The 22742-nt window shown below is 37.0% G+C and overlaps 1 protein-coding gene across 1 annotated transcript in view; it reads left to right on the top strand.

Moving 5' to 3' along the window:
- The window catches only part of LOC119796324 (protein kinase C-binding protein NELL1-like), a 321529-nt gene that overhangs the window by 285174 nt on the left and 13613 nt on the right, over nt 1–22742 (top strand). The window contains exons 16-17 of the mRNA XM_038304828.1: nt 13289–13429; nt 22433–22626. Of these exons, the coding sequence (XP_038160756.1) occupies nt 13289–13429; nt 22433–22626 (335 nt within the window). The remainder of the gene's footprint in view (nt 1–13288; nt 13430–22432; nt 22627–22742) is intronic.

Here is a 22742-nt window from a genome sequence, read left to right as displayed (position 1 = left end):
TTTTAAATCCAAGTTGTTTTCTCTGAAGGTCTGTGTTGTCTTTTTACAAGTGTATTTTTTTGTTTATGGTTATGAGTTGTAGAGTGTACATCAAAATTATTAGATTTAATTACTTTAGAGCTTAACGAACAGAAGAAACCCAATAGGCCATAAAAATAATCAAAATTTAAATCCAGCGTGGCATTCATGTCCTGTGCACTGCAAGCTATCCAAGGTTACTAACTCCAATTTAAAATCAAATTCATTTCTATTAGACTTTGAAATATAACCCATCATTCTATTCTGAAAGAATAGTCAAATATTTGAAAAAAGCAGTTAAGGCTATTTAATTTTTTATCAATTTCTTTTAAAGGTCAAACATCATATTTTTGGGGGTGGATTTGCATCATTTAAAGTCCTTTTGAGCGCAAATTCATAATATAACTTTAGCACTACCTGGGTATTAATATATTGCTTTTCTATTTTAACCTCAATGAAAAACATTTGCCTGTCCTGGCAAAGGTCCTACAGCACATTTTGATCACCAGGAGCAACGAATCTTGATCATATTAGCATCTGAATCCCGTGCAGTGCTTCACAAGCGGCTAATGCTGGAGTTGAAAAATTAGAACTTTTCTGCTCGATGTGCCTTATCAACCAATCAGAGAAGCTGATCTGGCAGGTTGCAAAGAAATAGACTCAGCTCTGTTGTTATTATTTTGGTGCTTGCTGCTTATAGCATATACAGTGGGGCAAAAAAGTATTTAGTCAGCCACCAATAGTGCAAGTTCTTCCACTCAAAAAGATGAGAGAGGCCGGTAATTTTCATCATAGATATACCTCAACCAGTGGCGGCTGGTGAAAAATATTTTTGGTGGGGCTGATATAGCCTAGTGTATGTCTCCAACTAATCCGGAATAAGAATTCGATTAAACAATTGGACAATACATACAATTTAACAGTAATGATTTAATTTACTATATAATAACAGTGATGATTTGGGTCACTGTGACGGGGTTCTTTGGCCTCCAAGAATCCAGTCTCAGTCGGGTTACCGGTGTTGCTGATTTATTGAGCTCAAAAAATCAAAACAGGGTGCAAAAGAAACTAAACATATACCAGATCCTCTGGGCCTCAGCCTCCCTCCAGTTACCAGCAATGTAACAAAGAAACAGACAACAAAAATTGCCGCTTTTCTTCCCACAGCCCTCATTAAATAGTTTAAGCCCCTCACCTCAGGCTCTCTTATTTCTGATTTCTTCTCATTAATCAGTTTTGTCCATATATTACCTCCACAAACAATTAATTTACAAAAACAAATAATTTTTACAACTTAATTCTTTTATACAGATTCGTTGACTTATTCAATTACACCAAACTGGGTTTGAACCCAGCAAAGACGCAGCCAGACTGAAGTTGACAAGTCCCCATAGCATAAACACGTACACACCCACCACACACACACACACACCCACACCCACACCCCCCACATACCACACACACACACGGCTAACCCCACTGAAATATTAAGTGTGCACCCTCAATATGCCAGCAGGTAACCAGGAACAGCTTGTGTGTTTTAAGTTCATGGAGCTACTGGGCTCAGCGCGAGTGTATTGGTCCTCACAAACACAGTATAACAGGAACGTGTGTGTGGCGCGCAAAGTTAGAGAGGTTGTTTTAAGCGAGGAGGTGGATTCGTCACAGTCACAATAACCATGACATGAAATGTTCATATCCTACAACAGGGATGTTCTTCCGGCAAACGGGTAGATAAATAAGGATCTCACCGAATTTGGTGGAAGCTGCATCTTCCTTGTTACGTTCGCCATCGTCCCTCTCATTGTCTGCACCTGCGCTTGGGTTCAGAAGCCTGTAAAAGCGCAGTATTTTCAGCGCCCCAAGACCATAAAGTTCCGAGACGCTGATTGGCCATTAAATTCACCTAGCAAAAGTACATGATTGACAGATTCTCTGCAAATGTGGGTCAGTCTGATCACAGCCCCCAGAACAGAGACGGTAGGAGTCTGTCTGTGGAAATCCACAAATTAATGACAGTAGATAGGGAAATGTAGTTTATATAATTTGTTTTGCTTATAGGTACACAGTCTAGAGAGTAAAACTGACATTTATGATTTAATTTCTAAAAATATATTTTACGTTTCTCTCTTCTTATCAGGGAGGGCGGTGCCCCAGCGCCCCCTATGGGCCGGCCGCCAATGACCTCAACTATGAGAGACAAAATGAGAAAAAAAAATCCAGAAAATCACATTGTCTGATTTTTAAAGAATTTATTTGCAAAATATGGTGGAAAATAAGTATTTGGTCAGTTACAAACAAGCAAGATTTCTGGCTCTCACAGACCTGTAACTTCTTCTGTAAGAGGCTCCTCTGTCCTCCACTCGTTAGCTTCATTAATGGCACCTGTTTGAACCCGTTATCAGTATAAAAGACACCTGTCCACAACCTCAAACAGTCACACTCTAAACTCCACCATGGCCAAAACTAGAGAGCCGTCAAAGGACACCCGAAACTAAATCATAGACCTGCACCAGGCTGGGAAGTCTGAATCTGCAATAGGTAAACAGCTATGTGTGAAGAAATCAACTGTGGGATCAATTATTAGAAAATGGAAAACATACAAGACCACTGATAATCTTCCTCGATCTGGGGCTCCACGCAAGATCTCACCCCGTGGGGTCAAAATGATCACAAGAATGGTAAGTAAAAATCCCAGAACCACACGGGGGGACCTAGTGAATGACCTGCAGAGAGCTGGGACCAAAGTAACAAAGGCTACCATCAGTAACACACTACGCCGCCAAGGACTCAAATCCTGCAGTGCCAGACGTATCCCCCTGCTTAAGCCAGTACATGTCAAGGCCCGTCTCAAGTTTGCTAGAGAGCATTTGGATGATCCAGACGATGACTTGGAGAATATCATATGGTCAGATGAAACCAAAATAGAACTTTTTGGTAAAAACTCTACTCGTCGTGTTTGGAGGAGAGAGAATGCTGACTTGCATCCAAAGAACACCATACCTACAGTGAAGCATGGGGGTGGAAACATCATGCTTTGGGGCTGTTTTTCTGCTAAGGGACCAGGACGACTTATCCGTGTGAAGGAAAGAATGAATGGGGCCATGTATCGTCAAATTTTGAGTGAAAACCTCCTTCCATCAGCAAGGGCATTGAAGATGAAACGTGGCTGGGTCTTTCAGCATGACAGTGATCCCAAACACACCGCCCGGGTAACGAAGGAGTGGCTTCGTAAGAAGCATTTCAAGGTCCTGGAGTGGCCTAGCCAGTCTCCAGATCTCAACCCCATAGAAAGTCTTTGGAGGGAGTTTAAAGTCCGTGTTGCCCAGCGACAGCCCCAGAACATCACTGCTCTAGAGGAGATCTGCATGGAGGAATGGGCCAAAATACCAGCAACAGTGTGTGAAAACCTTGTGAAGACTTACAGAAAACGTTTGATCTCTGTCATTGCCAACAAAGGGTATATAACAAAGTTTTGAGATGAACTTTTGTTATTGACCAAATACTTATTTTCCACCATATTTTGCAAATAAATTCTTTAAAAATCAGACAATGTGATTTTCTGGATTTTTTTTTCTCATTTTGTCTCTCATAGTTGAGGTATATCTATGATGAAAATTACCGGCCTCTCTCATCTTTTTACGCGGGAGAACTTGCACTATTGGTGGCTGACTAAATACTTTTTTGCCCCACTGTACATGAAAACATCTACTTCAAGCCAACACCAGCAGTAGTGCAAACACCCAAGAGGCTGGCCAGCCTGAAGCAGCTACTGCTGGGGATTCCCAGTGATGGCGCGCCGTTGGCATTGGGGGTCTGAGCGGCTTCGACAGCAAAATAATATTTTGAGGCGGGATCATAAACTTCATCAACTGACTGCATAGATGATGTTTTGAAGTAGACTTTTTAGCTCAAGACATATTAAAACATTTTTTTACTAACTTATCACAGCAAACATAGCAAAGCCACCCTGCCATTGAACACGAGCAGTACAAGCATCAGATGCATCTGCACACACTTGAGGTGCATCTGAACTTAATGTGGACTAGCATCCAAAATGGAGCAGCAGATGCTTCTTGGCTGCTCCGATCGCGCTCATTGTTAACCCAGCATAAGACATTCGCTAAAAAGAGAGAGGTTTCTGCACTGTGCGGATTAGCCACTATAACAGTCAATTTGTCTCAACTTTAGGCCTGAATCTTCACTCTATGCCTTACATCACTCCTTTTTGATCTAAGAAAGTAGGCATTTGTTTACAGTGCTGGCAGGTTGAGATTGCAATATTTCGCCATTTGGGATGATTTTTCAGTCACACAAGAATTCTTTGGATCTGGTGAAGTTTGAGCATCATCGTGCATCTTGTTTTGTGTAGTATACAGAGGATAACGAGGGGAGATTAGCCTCTCTCGGCGACCTCCCAATCAGAAATCTTAGGGATGAAAATAACATTTTGGAAATTTAGTGAGCCCTGGTGAGGGTGATCATGACAGTATCTTGCTGAAGCAGAGCTATGAACATGTTCATGTGCAAACAAGGGAATTCTCGTATAGAGACTGACCAGTACCATCTCTCTACGGGATTGAGTCCAATGTATGGTCTTTGGACCCACAGAGTGAGCAGTCAGATTGCCTTAGAGCATCAGGTTGTATCCCGTCGAAGAACATATCATTAGCTGCTCACTTTTTAACTGTGTACAACTTCTGGGTTGTGCTGTTAGACAACAGAGCTCAGTAAAAGAGATTCCTCACAGATTCTTGAAATACCACTGTGTGTATGATTTTGATGAAAAAACAGCATACTTATGAGTTCAAGATGTTAATTTTGCGTGATATAGGCTCTTTAAACTGAAAAGCGTCAGATTGCAAGCAGTTTTACATCTAACATTTTTATGAAAAAAGTTCACAAAACTTGTCCTGTATCATTACTGATTTTGTTTTGTTTTTTTCAGAATATAAATGTGCTTGCCATCTGGTCTAGGATGAAAAGCCAGAACAGCAAAGCCTCTTGTTCCGATACTCCTGCTTCAAATCTACTGCAATCCTTTGGAATTGTAAAACCTCCAGTTGTCCGTCACGAGAAATTGTTGAAGAAAAACATCATGAAGACAAACTTAAAAGGACATTTCAGCATGGATAGACTTATTAGAAGTGGCCTAAAGTCCAATGTTAACTTTAATGAATTTGCTGAAATCTGAGAAAGAACAACACATTATTTGAAAAATTAGCTGAGATGTAAGAATAAAACAATTTTTGAATGAAAGACATTTTGTTGCTGCACGCTGTGAGGAACCTCCTTTGAAGTTTGAAATGACAGGACTAAAAAATAACTTAGCCCTCCAGCAGCAAATCCCTCCTATGATAATAATGAATGTTATACAGCGGAGGTTGTCAACAGGGGGTCCGCGACCCCTAGGGGGTCCACAGAGGTACTGCATGGGAGTCGCGAAAGTTTTAGTTGATTACACTTTTTTTTATATTCCCTCCTGCAATTTTTTCCACTAATTGAAATGTCTTTAAATACACATTAACATGAATTCAACACACTGTAGTAAACAGATAAATGGAGGCAGAAGATGTCTTTCAGTCATCAATGCACACATTCAGCGACACACAGGAGCTCTTTCAAGCTGGGCGCCGTTTTATTCACAACACCTGTCTCATCAACGAGGAATGAGAATCAGAACTACTTTAATAATCCCAGGGAGAAATTACTTTCGTTACATTACTCCATCTGTAATAGAGTGACTATAGGACCAGTTTAATAGAACACAATTTCATAGACTAAATATATAATTAGAGGGTCCCCACTCCATCTCACCATAGGTTTGGGGGTCCTTAGCTTGGAAAAAGTTGAAGACCCCTTTTAAACAGTAAGGTTTGTAGTTGAAATTTGGCAAAAGGCGATCATATTTAAGGGGCACTAAAACTTTTTGGGGGGACTGTAGGTTCAGCTTCTCTTGAATCATTATTTTGCTTTTCTAAATTTCTCTTTTCAAAGTTCTGTTGTGTGATCAAAAATAATAAACTCAATACATGTTAACTTATGAATACTTGGTAAATTCAAAAAAATTCTGATCTAGTTGCAAGTGATTTTATTGAATGCTGTCAACCAAGATATAATTAACTTACCAAATAAACAGAATAAATCTGTCTACCAGTTAACTACTAATGTGATAAGTTAAATCTGCAGTGCTGTTTACTTATAATTAAACACCATGCATAAAAAAAAACAACATATTTTCCTTTTCCTCTGGGAGCTTGCTTATTATTTCTGGATTCAAACTACATTTATTTTGATGAAAAGCAAAGAGGCGGCTTTAAAAATCTAGTAACCTGCATTTGCAAAATGATCCTGCATGTTTTCCTTGAAGAATTTCAGAAGGGCAAGGGAAGGAAAACATTATGCAAAGTAGGTAATAATTTGCTGAAAGCACATTTCCCATTAATAGGACACCAAAATGTAGACATCCTACTAATGAGGCTCCTTCCGATGGCCTTTTGGTTGCTGCCTTAGGTTGTTATTGAAGTGATACAGTGGAAAATGTCTGTCACATATTCTCTGAATGTCAAACCACTTTTCTGCATATGTACAATTGACATAATTAACCAAAGGTATTTAATAACAGTATAAATTATTCTCTTATTTTTAAAACAATATACAACCCATATTGATTTAACTAAATTAATGCATAGCTTTCTTCAAATTACTAGTATTTATTTACTTTTCAAACAACTTTGCATGTATTAGAAATGCTGCTTTTATAATTTTTTTTATTTAACAAAATGGCTTTGCATGTTTTAGATTCCCTGTAAACATTCAAACACATCATAACAGATTCATACGTCTGTTTCATACATCTGTTAAACACAGGCTGTTATAAAGCTTTTCTTTCTCAATAAAAATATTCAGGCGACACTAAAGGTAAACCTTTTACCTAGTGCTACGAGCTCTTGTTAAATCAAATCAAAATTAAATCAGTTTGTTTACATAGCGCCAATTTGCAACACATGTCATCTCACTGCACTTTAGAGAATCGTTTAATCAAATCATACAGACAGACTGGCCATTTATCCTGTTCTACTTTTATTTTTATCATCTATTCCATGAATGTTAGTACTGTTGTAACAGGAAACAGGAGAAAATGTGGAAATGTTCCCATGCCTTTTTCTCTTTCATGGCTCTAACACAGATTGATGGAGTGTGGAGTCAAGCATATTGTACCTCATATCACAGGAAGGTCATCTGTCCACTTCACTTTCACAGACAGGCAGAAGAGAAGGCAGAACACGGCCACACAGTTACTCAAACACAGTTAAATGAAAAATGCACTTTTTAATAGACAACCAAAAATAAACTTATAAGCAGTTATTGACTTAAGGTGAAGTGAAATTGATTTACTATGCTGAGATAAAAAGGGCAGGCAGCTTTTAATTAATACATCTTTAAACAAAAGTGGTTATAAAGTGTTTTTAAATAAGACCTTCATATAATTTCATGAAATAAAACAATCTGGGGTTTCAGATACATTCAGTTTTTAACATAATTTTTTATTAAATATATTGTCAAGAGAAAATGAATTCTCTTTAGCGAATTATATTTAAAATTTTTCGAATATTCTTTACATTCCCTTTTAGCTACTCTAAAATCAAGAATATTGACAAAATAGTCAAGCAGTATGGAGTAAAACATACTGTTTACACTTTGCACTTTAAAGTGCTGAGGTATCCTACAATACTTACTGGAACAACAGTGGATAAAGGTGATTTTATCATACAAGTTGCTGTGTTATAAATAAAAAGCATCCCTTCAGTAATATGATTACAATGTATAATCAAATACTTTCTATTATTTGAATAATGTACAAAGCTGAATATAACTGAATCTACCATTTTATTAAAAAGAACTAATTAGGCTATATTTAATCTGCAGACAAATGCGTCTTATATCTGATTTTTTTTGCTGTTATTCAAATGAGTTCAGACTAATGAACAGCAGTCTAAATGGCCCAATTCCAATTTGTTTACTGACCAAAAAATCCGATTTGAGTAACCTCCCTATGTGGACTAAATCAGATACTTATCCAAGAGGTTTGAATCATCTGTGAACGGTCATGTCACATTTGATCCGACATTTGATCCGACTTTTACGTCATTGCCAGAGCAACCAGTAAACATCCACACAGACTTCTAGGCAGCTGCAGTTACTGATTGCTTTGCAGATGGCTGCTGTTTTTTTTGTTACCTTCTTTCTTTCATAATGATGCGGTCATTAAACTGCCATTTTCTATCATTCCAGAGTTTAATAACAACAGAATCCAGCATCCACTATAATGTATTGCTTTGCTTTTTTTTTTTCTAGAAAACTTTATTGACACTTCTAGTGAGACTCACACCCATCATTACTTTCAGAAACTACACTGAACATTGTTTCTTATTTTCAACAGTTGATAATGACAGTATTATCACATAATATATTTGCATCTGGATCACAGATATTGCAGCGACCAATGCTGAGTTGGGGCGTCATCTACTGAATCTTTATGTCCTATTTTATTATGTTTTAATTTGCTCTATCTCTTTTGTAAATGGGTGCACTGCAAGAAAAGAATTGCCTGCAAGGGATTAATAAAGTAATTTTCATTATGATTCTATAACTAGGGATAAAACTATTTTTTTATTTATGCTGATACTATCACATAAAACCTATTGGCCCACGTCCTTTTTCTCTTTTTATGCATTTGAAAACAGCAAGGTCCAAACTCAAATCAATACATGCTTCCATTGTAGGGAATAAGTGATAAACAATTGCTAAGATTAATTGTGATATATAGATTATTGAATTGAGCGTCAATTAAATTACTAATCAAATAAACATAATTAGGACATACAAATTCTTAAAGGAATAGTACACCCAAAACATGATTAGCCTTCATTTTCTACTCACCCCCATGCTGAACAACACCCTGGAGTACTTTTTTGATATCTCAAATGCATCTGGAGATCTGGGAGGCTTCTTGCTGTCTGCTGACATTCAAATAATGGAGGTCTATGGTGCCCGAGACAGAAAGGTCCATAAAAGTCCACAAGAAACGTGTCAATATTCCTCCATACTGCTCGTCCAATGTATTCCAAGTGTCCTGAGTGGGTAGGGTCCATAATTTACTCGAAACAAAGTCATTTAGAATGTTTTTAGAGCATAAACAGTAGTGTATAGGATTTCCTAAAAGCGCGCGCCTGCGCGTTCACAACGCTACGGAAGCCGGCAGACCAAACCAGATGAAAGTGCGCATTCAGCGTCTGCTCTGCCAATAATGCAAGCGTAGAAGAAGAAATGTGCTGTTTACCTGTGCAAAGAAAGAAACAACGAAAGAAAAATGTCTGAGGACTTCAGTGTTGAGGAAGAGCATGAGTTCTTTGCTGAATGCGCACTTTCATCTGGTTTGGTCTGCCGCGGTTTCTGTAGCATCCTGAACTCGCAGGCGCACGCTTTCAGGAAATCCTATACACTACTGTTTATGCTCTAAAAACATTCTAAATGACTTTGTTTCGAGTAAATTCTGGATGCTACCCACTCAGGACACTTGGAATACATTGGACGAGCAGTATGGAGGAATATTGACACGTTTTTTGTGGACTTTTATGGACCTTTCTGCCTCGGGCACCATAGACCTCCATTATTTGAATGTCAGCAGACAGCAAGAAGCCTCCCAGATCTCCAGATGCATTTGAGATATCAAAAAAGTACTCCAGAGTGTTGTTCAGCATGGGGGTGAGTAGAAAATGAAGGCTAATCATGTTTTGGGTGTACTATTCCTTTAAACTTGCCATTTGCAGAGAAAACCACTCACTCAGAATTTGTAGTTATTAAGCCCAAACTATACTAAATCCAGAACTCCTCTGGTGGGTTTAATTTTGCTCTGCCTGATTTGAATTCTATGATTCTATCTGATTATCAAACTACAACTTACATTTTTCCAGTGCCTTAGTTCCACCAACATGTATTTGAAAAAGGATCCTAAATTAATTACCTATAAGCCCTTTCTGACATACTATGTATAATGTTATTTGACATACTATTAAGTTGCCCTGAAATATTTCAGGCAACTACAAGAATGCTTCACCGACATTGCATTAAACAAGCACGCCACTCCCCTAGCATTGGTTGTATTTCAGAATCAGAATCAGACATACTTTAATAATCCCAGAGGGAAATTACGTTTGTTACACATTCCAGATACACATATATATACATATATATATATATATGTGGTACAACAAACCACACAAGATAGTATAAATATAAATATATACACATATATAAGCATTTGTAAGCAGTAATTCTATGGCTGTCAATTCTGTTGTCATTTGCTCAATCACTTATGCTTTGTCTGGTTAAAGAAACACAACTGCTAACTCTCCCATTTATTTTAGTTCGGACATTTTGCAACACAGGAATTCACATTTTGATGCCTGGCCACTGTTGAGAGCCCCAGGCTCCAAGGGGAGAGGAGAGAAAACATGCAACAGCGCTGAGCTCCAAAAAACAGCACTGGTAGTTAGGAAACAATTGAGACTGACTGTAAAGAACAATTTCAAAACAGATTAAGTCCTTTTTTTTAGACGGCATGTTGCTATCGGATCAATTTTCTTACCCAACATGCAGCCATGGCTGGTTGTGGAAAAATATGTCTCCTCTTGCCAGTACTGTGAACTGCCGCTGAATTTTTTTGTTGTACACAGTCTCAAAACATACTTTATTTCACCCCTGACTTTAGCAAATGTAACCCTACTATTAAAAACTGACAAACTACTGCACAGCTTGATTTAAATGGAAGCTGTTATGTTGTGATTGAATGACATTCTCATAAACTTTGTTGATTATGAAACAAGTATGGGATACGTAGAGATTACTGTAGACAAATTAATATAACTATATAACTATATTTAATAAGTTACAAGATAAAAGTCTGGTTTCTTTGTAATTTATATGTTGTTTCCCAACTTTATGCAGGATAAGAGGAAATTTTCAATGAACTGTTTTAAGAGGGTAAAGATTATCAGTCATTTTTCTGCACCAGCTACTAGCAGCTACCAACAGTTCTAATGTGATATAGCGGTACAAAGTTTAAGGATACAACTTATCACTGTATAATTTCACTAATTCTAAAATCTTGAAGAGTAATGTCTCATTTCAAATGCAACTTACCCAAATGCAAAAGCATAACACGATCCCAGACAATCTTTGCAAAAAGCCACCAAATTTGTCAGTGCCAAGTGGCCCTGAGGGGCAGATCGAAAGTCTTAATTTGACATATTGAGGGACTGACAGTGAACCGAGGGATGCAGCTGGTTATGAGAGATTATTTTGAGGGGGATGGGTTTTTTTCTCCCTTAGTTATGCCGAGTGATCCAGAGTCTTATGGTCCTGTTGCAGTGATACTCTAAACCTGGTGCTTCCAAAGAATAGGTTATGGCTGAGTTGGATGAACATGTGGCAACTATGATGTAAGTAAGTATCAGTGATGTAAGAACATTAGAACCATCTGAAAATTCAACTGCAATAGCCACCATTCAACCCTACAATGGAAGCACAAAGACAGATTTATTGGGTCCCGATCACGTGCCACAACTATAAAAAAACACACACACACAAAACAAAGAAAACTAAATAAAAATCAAAGGGGGAAAAAAAACATATTTATCTTCAGATAATATATGTCAAACATTTCTCATGATAGTTCACTTAGTTATTGCACTGGGTTAGATCAGCTGACACAAATATTATGTACCATCTTTAAGCTTATGTTACAAATTGGAAACTTGAACAGTGGTGAACATTGTGCAAATCCCATTCTGTATAAACTTTTTTGTCTCTATAAATAACAATCTAAAAACTGCTATCACCAGTACCAGATAGCCTGCATCATTTTAGGTAACTTTTTGGCCCACATGTAGAAAAACACAGGAAGCTGATGTGAAAAAAAATGGTTTATTGTAAAAGAGTGATTCAGAGAGGCAGTCTGCAAGGTGACAGCAGCTCACTCGAAGGTGTGGAAAGAGGATATTGGAAAGTAAAATACCTAATTTCCAAAGGGGATGTGGTATTTTGTGTAGTAGTTACTGTCAGGGAAATTATTTGATTCTAGAGGAGGTTTGCAGGAATAGCTTTGGTTTCATTGTAGGGTTGTCAGACAGTCAGTAGTGTTTACATAGGAGGTACTGAGCCAAGGAACTCAAGCTCAGTCTTTAAAGGTAGACCAGGAATCATTCTACTGGTAACACTGAAACAAGGTAAAAGACAGGAATAGCAAATTGTACACTTCATACTCTATATATATATTTATTTATATACACACCTTCTTTACCAACATTTATTTGATTTTGATTTAAAACTATATAAATTTTAATATTTTTTGGAAAACATGATATACAATGTGGTAAATAATATGATGCTACTGGATGCTTTTGCTTAAGAACACATCTTATGCAAATAGCATACATTTTCTAACAGTTTCTAGGACATGTACTAAAGATATCTGATGTGTTTTACCTGTCCAAACCTTAAAGTAAAATAAAACTTCTAGGGTGATAAAATATATTTTAATCATTCTCGTTACCAAGTCAAAAGTATACACCAATAATTCCTTTATGCTGAGGAACTTGAGAAAAATGGAGAAGTCAATGCAGATTCCCTGACTTTTGTTTTCTGTTTGCCCAGTTCTGCATTAACTCAATCGAAGGTGTGACCTTGAGTTACACCTTAACCAAAGTGTGCACGTAGGTCAGCTTTTAGAGCCAGCAGGGAGAGAGCTGTAGATGAGGAGCAAGCTAACAGCATCCATAATGGATGAGACACATTTACTCTGGAAGGGGTAGAAGGTATAAAGACCTTAAACCTTAAGGCTGGGCATGCGTATGCATGCTGCACACCATACTTTGCTGAGTGAGAGAGCTGCAATAAGCTAGAGAAGTTATATGGGAATATTCACAATATAAAGATTTCTGCTTTAAAACAAAGCTATTTCGAGGAATTTGATTATTGCTGTGGAAGACAGGCGACAGAGGAGCTGTCTGATGTGAGCAAACACTGCTCCTTCTCTGCAGTTGCGGCAGTGATTTGTTCTGCTTAGATATTCCTCAGCCAGTGTACCATGTTTAGATTTAAAAGGACATCAAATCAAAAAGTGAGCTGAAGTTTCAAATTCAAGTTTCCTCTTAAAAAAAAAAAAATGTTTAAACTGATTCTGATGTTGCCATATGTGTGTCTTCAGATATAGATGAGTGTGCAGAAGGCCTGATCGAGTGCCACAACCACTCCCGCTGTGTCAACCTACCCGGCTGGTACCACTGTGAATGCAGAAGTGGTTTCCATGACAATGGGTCCTACCAGCTTGACGGAAGTTCTTGCATTGGTGAGCAGAGTGAGCTAAAATCACCCTTATCAGGGCAAAGAAAACCAGCCGCACATCATTAGATGTCCATCATCCTCACGTCTATTGACATTTTTTCTTTTTCTGTCTGTTAAGTAATGAAGTATTTATTTCCTCTATGCTCATAACTGCAGCTATGATTATGGCACCTATACAGTTCGCTGCTTGGCTTTTCTTTTATCATTTTCCTAAATTATGTCTTTTTTAATGTAATTTTAACCTTGCATTGTTGATAGATTTATCTATCTCAAATTAATGCACATACTAAACTTTCAAAAGTTATTTTTATTTTCGAATGATGCTTAAAACAGAGAAACTTTGCCTCTAAAAAGCATATTTAAAACACAGAAATATTTCCTTACCATATGCATTGCAGGAAATGAGGAATTAGATGTAATAAACAGACTGATAGAGTAGCCAAAATGTGTACTTAAGAGTAGCAGAACTTCATCATATTTTTACTCAGGTAAAAGTAAAAAGTTACCTTTAAAGAAATTACTCAGGTAAGATTGAATACACTTTTTGTAAAAAAGCTGTTCAAGTACTGTGTGACTGTTCATAATATTTTAATAAATATTTTACAAAGTGATGAGTTTTTGAAGAATAATGTAGAAATAAAGGTGTAAAGAATACTGAAAACTTAGGGAAAAAAATACATACAATGTATAAGAATAGGTTCCTCCAAATGACATGGCTGCCTCCGCATATGGAAAGTAACATTTAACCAGTAAGTTAAATGTTAAGCCTTGAGTATAAAAAAAGGAAAAAGTGTGTCACTTATATTTGTTTAAAATAAGCTTGTTTTCATTAAGAATAGTTACTGACAATGGATGGAGCAGCCATTGACATTTTACTCAAGTAAGACTAGTGATACTTTGTGATATTTTTGCTCAAGTAAAATTTTAAATTTCAACGCCCAATATCTATTGCTAAAAGATATTTTTTTCCTAAAGTTACTCAAGTAAATGCAACTAGTTACTACTCACATCTTGTAATACATGTAGGAATATAATGTATATACTCCATTTACAAATTTTACATAAAAAAAATAACCATTTATGTTTAAATTTCAGGTAAAATGTCAAATATATTGTTGTGCCATTGTTTTAAAAATCAGCTCCTGAAATTTTTTAACTAAAAAATGTTGGGGGTGAATATAAATTCAGCTAACTGACATAAAATATCTAATCAATCCTACCTTTAAAAAATATGAATTCAAAACTATTTCATTATGCTATTATGGTTTTCTTTGTGTAATAAAATCAATAACATCATATAACCAGTGATTATCCCATAGATACTAGAATAACCATAATAAGTGCATATCTGGATCAAACATCCTCACAGCTTTACATTTGTCTCTGTGTAACTGCACCTAACACTTCTTCTTTCAATGTTGGATGAACTTCGAATCTCTAAAACACTTTCACTTCCAGAGGGGCAACTATAATTGGCTTTCTGGGCTTTATAAAACCGCTAATTACAGCTGTAACTTTTTCCTCTTCCACCTTCTTGGAGAAGGGAGCTCACATTTAAATAAAATATCTTTTTTAAATTTTGCCATTTTTTGGTGCAGTTTATTGCTTTTAAGGTTATATTTCAATTATATATGATTATATTATTCAGTTATATTTTAAAGGTACAATCTAACAATGCTAATTTTTACAAGGACTCATTTAAAAATGTACAATCTGTTATAAACAGGCTTGGCTGTTCAGTGACATTTAAAGTTCTCATTTACCTGCTTGCTCATATCTGTCTCTTACATTAAATGAATATCAAGTACTTCACCTCCTCGCTATATTACACGTGACCTTCGGCTTATATGAGAACAGGTGCTCAGAATCTCTCAAAATCTGGACATTCTTCTTAACAATCCAAGCATGGCAGCTTTGTACTTGTAATGAATGCAGCAAACAGGACTGCTTGACTGAGTGAAATATTTCTGCTGTCAATTAACCTTTGAATCAAAATGCAACATCAGCAGACTGTTCTCATTTATCTACCCGGATGGGAGAGGTATATTCTCAGCCATTTCAAACTGAAAGTGGTCTAATTTAAATTCTACCAGGTCTGCAAAAATTGACTCAAGCTATGATGGTGCAAGTTTTAGTTTTTGGGTGATTTGGTGAAATGTGTTTAAACAGTAAGGAGCGTTCCAGAGCAGCAGTTTATTTCAACAAAATGTTTCCAAAAAGAAATTATTAAAATACTCTAATCTATTCTCTCTCATTTTAATTTAACAAATTAGATTTACAAGGTCGGGCTTCTTAGTTTTTGCATAAGAAGAAGTTTTTGCATATCCTTGTTTTGCCTCAGATATTTTTAAGAAATGCAATGGAGCTTAGGCCTATTTTCAGTCTGTAAGACCCTCACCTCAATGTCCTGAATGCCACATCTTCTGGATCTACATCTGCCAACCTTTTTCTCACCAAGCCTCCTCAGCAGCAAATAACATCCAAGTTCCTCATTGTGTTCCTATTTGTCTTCCAACCAAGCTGCAACCAACCTCCAACCCCCTTCACCACCCTGATCCACCTCCTACTCCAATCATCTCCCTTCCTCCTCCACCTCTACACCACCAGTGCCCAGACCCTGAGGGGCAGACATATCTATTCACATAATTTACCCATTCTATCATCATCAGCAATTCTCAGCTCTACGTTTTCTACCGGGGGGCTGAGCACCAAAATATTTATGTTCATTCACGTCAATAAACTCTCTAATTGCCTTCTTGTCTCCTTGTAAGTCTCTTAAGATTGAAATGAGTGCAGGCAGGTCACCTTGGTCCAACTACTAAAAGACTCTGCTTAAATAGACAGAATTTAACTTCCCTATGGTTTCTGTAATAAAACCATGTGCCATGAAAACGAATTATAATTAGTTATATTAGCCTCCTTGACTGGACATGTGCTGGTCGTACTAACAATATATCAAAAGCCTTATTTCCCATCGCACTGCCAAGTGTTAGGCTTTAGGCCATCCAAAGAAATTACAGTAAAACCAGATATTTCCAACTCTGTAATGTCTTCTAAATGGCCTGCCATGTGTCAATAAAGCATGTAATAGCAATTTGTATCAAGATAGTAGGATTACAGGAAAGCTTTACCACTTGGTGTAATAATGTGGATTTTTTATGTTACTTAATTTGCATGAGTGAGACAAAACAGGACGCAGTAATAATGCCTTTTTACATTATTTAGGTACAATGGCTAATGTTGAAAAGTCTTATTAATTAAATAAATAGTACAAAAGATACTAATAGTTTGTCTATTACAAGGGCATGTTTCAAAACCAATTTTAGTATTCTATTAAAAGTTATTATTGTCATTAAATAAGGGTCAACAAAAAGCTAGCCTACCTGTCATTGCATTTTAATACATTATTAAAAAAAAAAACTCCTTGATAACTGTGTTGTTTTCCAAATCTGAAATGGTCCCTGGCTCAAAAAATAAATAAATAAATAAATAAACAAAATGAAATAGAACTTTCTATGGTATGAAGAGATGCTACTTTGGATAAAGATTAATCCAGATTTCCACACAACTGATACTGTAAAATATACAATTTCATATAAGCCAGACTGCTCGTCTTTTGGGGTTTGTTTTTTGGTGAGTTGATAAATTCTCTGCATAAGCATCATTTATAGATGGTGGATTTATGGATGTATGGAAGTACTTCTTAAATGTGGTGACAATCACCAAATAATAATAGTTTTAAGTATCTTAAAACTATTTCTGCTCTTATAAAAATTCATTCACCTCAACGGATGGAAACCTTTGTGAGTCCAACAGCCTACACTGCTTTATGATTAATTCAGCAAATAACTAGTTGACCACTTGATTACTGATAAAGCATTTAACCCTCTTCCTCAGATTGTAAGTAACTCATCAAGGAAAGTGTTACCTCATCCTAATGAAGCTCAAAACTTTACAATCATCCTGCACCATACAAAAAACGACTCTTCAAAAGCAACAAACAGACTTTAAAGATGTGACTGGACTGCCACACATTTGACAGTAAAAGCATCCTTGGAAAGATAAAAAAGAAACTGATGGTAGCTTAAGCCTTAAAGCTTTTTTTTTTTTTTGAAGTAACAACTCAGTGAGTTAGGCATGAAAGGACTGTCCACTTTTTCACGAACGTTTAACCTGTCTGAAATCTGTTATGAGTTCCCAGAAATAGAAAATTTTACAGATAACACTGTTTATCCACCAGTTCAGAAAAAAATGTTTTATTAAAAAAAATAATCTTTACTGTGAGACATGCTGCTCATGCATTAGCAGATAAAATCACATTGTTTTATGTTGTCCTTCACTACTAAGGTGAGAACCAGAGCAGCTGCCAATAACTGTTTTACGGCTTTAACTAAAAGCTGCCTCCTCCCATGTTTATCATGCCTATCCCTTTAGGGGGGCGACAGGTGGCTGTAATAAACAGATTGTGAATAAAGATGATGATAACATACCGTAAATTCCCATTGTCGCTTTAAAAAGACAGGATGCCTGCCTCATTTTCTCTCTTTCTGTAGTGTACACGACCTCTCCATATGGACTGCCTCAAGACCTAAGAAGGATACATAATTTAAATACCCAAATACAGAGCTTTCTGATGCCTTCTAATTACACACATCTGTCACATGGATTTACTGGCTTGTGTCTGGTGTTATTATTGTGTAGTGTTTCTTTTTGCTCATGTATTGTGATGTTTTAACATAGGATTAGAGCTTTCATGTGTGACAGTACACTTGGGTGTGAGTGAAAGTTTCACGTATGGTTGCCTCGGCTCAGCTGCTCCATCCAAGGGGCTTTTGTGTTTGCTGTTTACAGCCTATATGTAGGAGTAAGCCTCATCTGCAAGCAGAAGCTTGTGGCTAAATCCAGTGAATGTAACATGAAGAGTATTAATCCATCACTAGCAGAGGTACAGTATATCTGAGTAGCTGATGGGGATTTCATTTAACGTATGCAAATAGCCTGTCGGAGGCACAATAAATATGCTGCTGAGCTTTTTTCCTCTCTGTCCCGCTCAAGAAGAATTGATAGTGGAGCCAATTAGGGGGCGCATTCAGTGGTGTCACAGTGTCTTGTTTGCAGCCGGTTTGACAAGTATGTCCCAAGTCAACCCAGAGAAGGTTTGCTTGCTGGAGACCACTTATGATTTTCAGGAGAAACAAAATGTAGGTTTGGATGCACAAGTTTGAATTGAAAAGGGATTTAGCTCCACACAGGCTCAACATTGTTAATGCAAAATAAGGCCCATCATAAACTCTAATAAGGCAGATTACCTGTGTTACTGCCCACCATGAAATAAGTTTCCAATTTCCATGACGGAGTGGGTGCTGAAAAAGAAATAAGATCCTTCTTTAAAATCAGCTCTTTTAAGCTCAACATAAATATGCAGCTCCACTCATGAAAAAGTTACATGGCTTCTGGAAAAGGTTTTATAGCCAGATGAGCCAAGGTGTGGACAATTAGATTCCAAAGACGAGGAGTTTGTTTGGAGGAGTAGACAGAATAAGATGAGTACTATGCATAAACTCATAACTGTAGCTGAAAAGTTAACTTGGACACATATCAGATTATGTTTTAAAATGCTATCTGTGATTATCCCCGACTTTAAACTTACTGAAAATGGGTTTAATATATTAAAATACATTAATACAAGCAAACCAACCAGTTGAAATGAACATCATTAAGTCTGTGAAGATGACCAGTCAAATACGAGGCCAGAATATTCAATATATGGTGGGTGACATCCTGCCAAAATACCAGTGGGGGGCATCTGAAAGGTTTACTCTTTACTTGCAGTTCTGGTATTTTTAAATCCATTAAACTTGTTTTGGGCATGATTTGAGTCTGAAAAAGAGAGGCTCAAATAAATTATTAAAAAACTAAAATTTAAAGAAATCATGTTATAAGTATATTTTATCTCTGGAACTATTTTAGAGATACCTAAACCTTTCTTTGAATTTATTCTTTTAAATAAGGAAGTTTAATTTGTTTGAAAAAATAAAATGAAATAAAAACTAAAAACATAATAAACTAAGAAAATGTATTTCTTAATTTTTGGAAAGTGTGAAACTGGAAAAAAGTGGAGAAAATCATTTGTGGCATAAAATGTTCTTGGTCATATAGGGGGGTAAAGCCAGAAGCCAAAATGTATTGATGTGCTGTACGACAGCATTTATTATCCGACCACTTAAGAGTGATTCACTTTAAGCTTGCCTGAATATGGTAAAGAAAAATACAGGCAGATGAAACAATTTTGAGACTGTTTTGTTTTGTCTAATTTGTACCAATTTGGTAACTGAAAGTTTAAAAAGATCAAATCCTCTGGATTGCGTGATAGAAATGTAAAAGAACTATGCAGAGAAACAGGCAGAAAGAAAGAAAACTGCTTTAATGGGCTCACAGTCAAATGAGGTAGAAAGAAATTGACTTGCTGACATGTTTTGCTCAACAAAGACAACTAATAAACAGGAACCTATTTTCTGAGGGATTTCTTTTTGTTTTGGGTCCTTTGTTTAAGCAGCACCAGCAGTGCGCTGTCAGCAGCATTATGGGGGTGATTAGAGGCAGCAGCTTCTGGCAGAGAAGAACAGAGCTGCTGTCAAAAGGCCTTTGGTCCTTTTTTTCTTTCTGAACAGCTCACATTTAAGGGGGATAAAGAGAGTAAAATGCCATGGTAAAAGTTAAGGAGGGGCTTTCTTTACCCTGGGGCTATGAAAACTAGATGAAAATATCATCCACCTCTTCTCTTTACGGGTTTCTTATTTTGGTCTCTTTGGGAATGGAAAAAAAGAGCTGACAGAACAGGGCCTTTGATGACTCAGCTAAATCAAAATTTGATGTTATTACAATATGCAAAGCATAATCCATATATATGAGAACAGGATGCAACATAGGACTATATAGATTTATTTAAATGCATATCATTCTTTTTCTAAATTATATAGAATGCTGACCAAGGTAGCAGTGACATGGTTTTATCTGCATAGGTAAACTAAGTTGTAATTATAATGCAATTAAAAATTATGGATCATAGAGACCACTAAAAGGCTGTACATGTATGAATAAATCATGCAGTTAGAAATATAGAATTAAAAATGAATGGGTAAGAAAGATTCATTTAAAATACCACAGCCTAAAGGCAGAAGCTGGTGACAGAGTTGAAACTTTTTTTCTTTAACACAGGCACAAAGAAATCCCTCTATGTGGTCTAAATATTTTTTTTATAATTTCACAGTATAATAGCATTTAAACTCACATAGAGAAAAGCGGCAATTAGAAAAGTTCAATTCAATTCCGTTCATTTACACAGCGGCACTCTGAGGCACTGCACAATTTATTTATTTTTTATTACAGGAAAACCAGCTGATTGCATGGACTCATTGACTCTCTGCAATCCCTCACACAGAGTATGCATGCAGCGACAGTGGAGAGGAAAACTGACTTTAACCAGGGAGAAACCTCCAGCAGAACCAGGCTTAGTGTGAGAAGCCATCTGCCAAGGCCGACTGGTGTTCAAAGAGATAGAAGCAGATATACAGAAATTGACATTAATTAAATTATTTCTTTGGCACTCAGGGTTAGAGTAGTTTTATCCCCCAAAAAGAGTGCCTGGGTGGGACCCCCACACCAGGAAGTGAAGGGATAGAAATTATGGTAGAGAAAGGAGGGAATGGTTGAGGTAAAAGGGGGAAAATGATGGCCAACCACCATCAGTCATTTGCTAAATGTGTTTATGTTGAGGCTAAGAGAACTTTGAGCAGGTAACAAAGAGGAGAGATGTGGACAGATGCAAGGGCCTGAGAATTAGAAGCGTCTGTGGTTCTATTATAGGTTTGTTAGGCTAAAGCTGGAGGAGACTTACCTGAAAAAAGGAATACAGTTGTCTTCCCCCAAAAGAGCGTCTGGTGACAATTACAGAAGAGATGTGCTGATGAAGTACTGAGTGTCGAGGTGCGTTGAAGATGCAAACAGTATTGAGAGGCGCTGATGAAGTTGTGAAAAATGCCGCTAAAGTGCCAGGAGGAAAAGGACTGGTGATGCCCTGAGAGGAAAGATGCGCTGAAGCTGTGTCAAGAGGACAGAGGATGGATGCACTGATGATACGCTGAGAAGAGATGCACTGGTGATATGCTGAGAGGACAGAAACAATGGTGACACGCTGAGAGGAGTGAGGCACTGATGAGAAATGAGGCTCAAATGATGTTGGCTAGTGAGTGCATGCAAGAGAAACTGCCAGGTGTTGAATTTAAGTGTATGTGAAGACTAGGCGAAGGGAGAAGGAAGTTATAGTCTAACCACTACCAGTCATTTGCTTGACCAGTTTACCTAGATGTTAAGAGAACTTTGAGCATGTAGCAAAGAGGAGAGCTGCAGATTGGTGTGGAGGTGAAAAAATGGAGGAGTCGGGATTCCTATTATGGGGTTGGTAGGGATGATTCTTAGAAGAAACCTTGAAAAGCAGATTGTCAGAATAGTTACAGTGAAAGTTAAAAACCCGGACTATGGGATAGAAGGAGATAAGGAATTCTGCAACGAGATACATCTAAAAAAATGTTTTTTCTTTTTTTTTAGAAATCATAACCTAGTATGTAGATTCAATACATTTAGAGTAAAATATTTATATCTTAATTTATTATAATTTCGATGATTATATGCTAGAGGTATTAAAACCCCAAATATTTAGTATTTGAGAAAGTTAAAATTAGTGTAAAGCTGATTTTTGGGTGCATGTAGGGTGATGCCATGATCAGCTGATTAACTTAGAACACCTGCAAATGTTCCCTGAGCCTTGAAAGCCTGCTACACACATACAAGTGTACAGGTTGCTGTGTAGCAGTCCTAATTTGATGTATATTGCATCCATCTGTACAGCTCCTCTTATTTTGAAATATCACCTGCACAAATTATATTTGCATATTATAGCTATCAATCCTGTTTATTTATGTATGAGGCCTTATTTTCTGTCTTTCAGACATTGATGAGTGCATTTTGCAGACACACACCTGCTGGAACAATAGTGTTTGTGTGAACCTCCCAGGAGGCTATGACTGCATGTGCACATCTGGTCCAGGCTGCAGCGGTAACTGTCCACAAGAAGACGTTATAAGACGCAATGGAGAAGATTGGAGACCAACCTATGATCGTTGTGCTGTTTGCTCATGCAAGGTAAAGAAGCAAATGGATACAGTATCAATGTTTTCTTGTACAACTGATCTTTTTTTCTAAATTTCTTTGTATAACTCATTATATTATGTGTGTTCAGCAGTATACAAAGAATGTCA

The sequence above is a fragment of the Cyprinodon tularosa genome, unplaced genomic scaffold (assembly GCF_016077235.1).
Source record: "Cyprinodon tularosa strain WSP-4 unplaced genomic scaffold, ASM1607723v1 ctg543, whole genome shotgun sequence".
Lineage (NCBI taxonomy): Eukaryota > Metazoa > Chordata > Actinopteri > Cyprinodontiformes > Cyprinodontidae > Cyprinodon > Cyprinodon tularosa.
The sequence above is the reverse complement of the archived record's forward strand: the minus strand, read 5'-3'. Positions and strand labels throughout refer to the sequence as shown.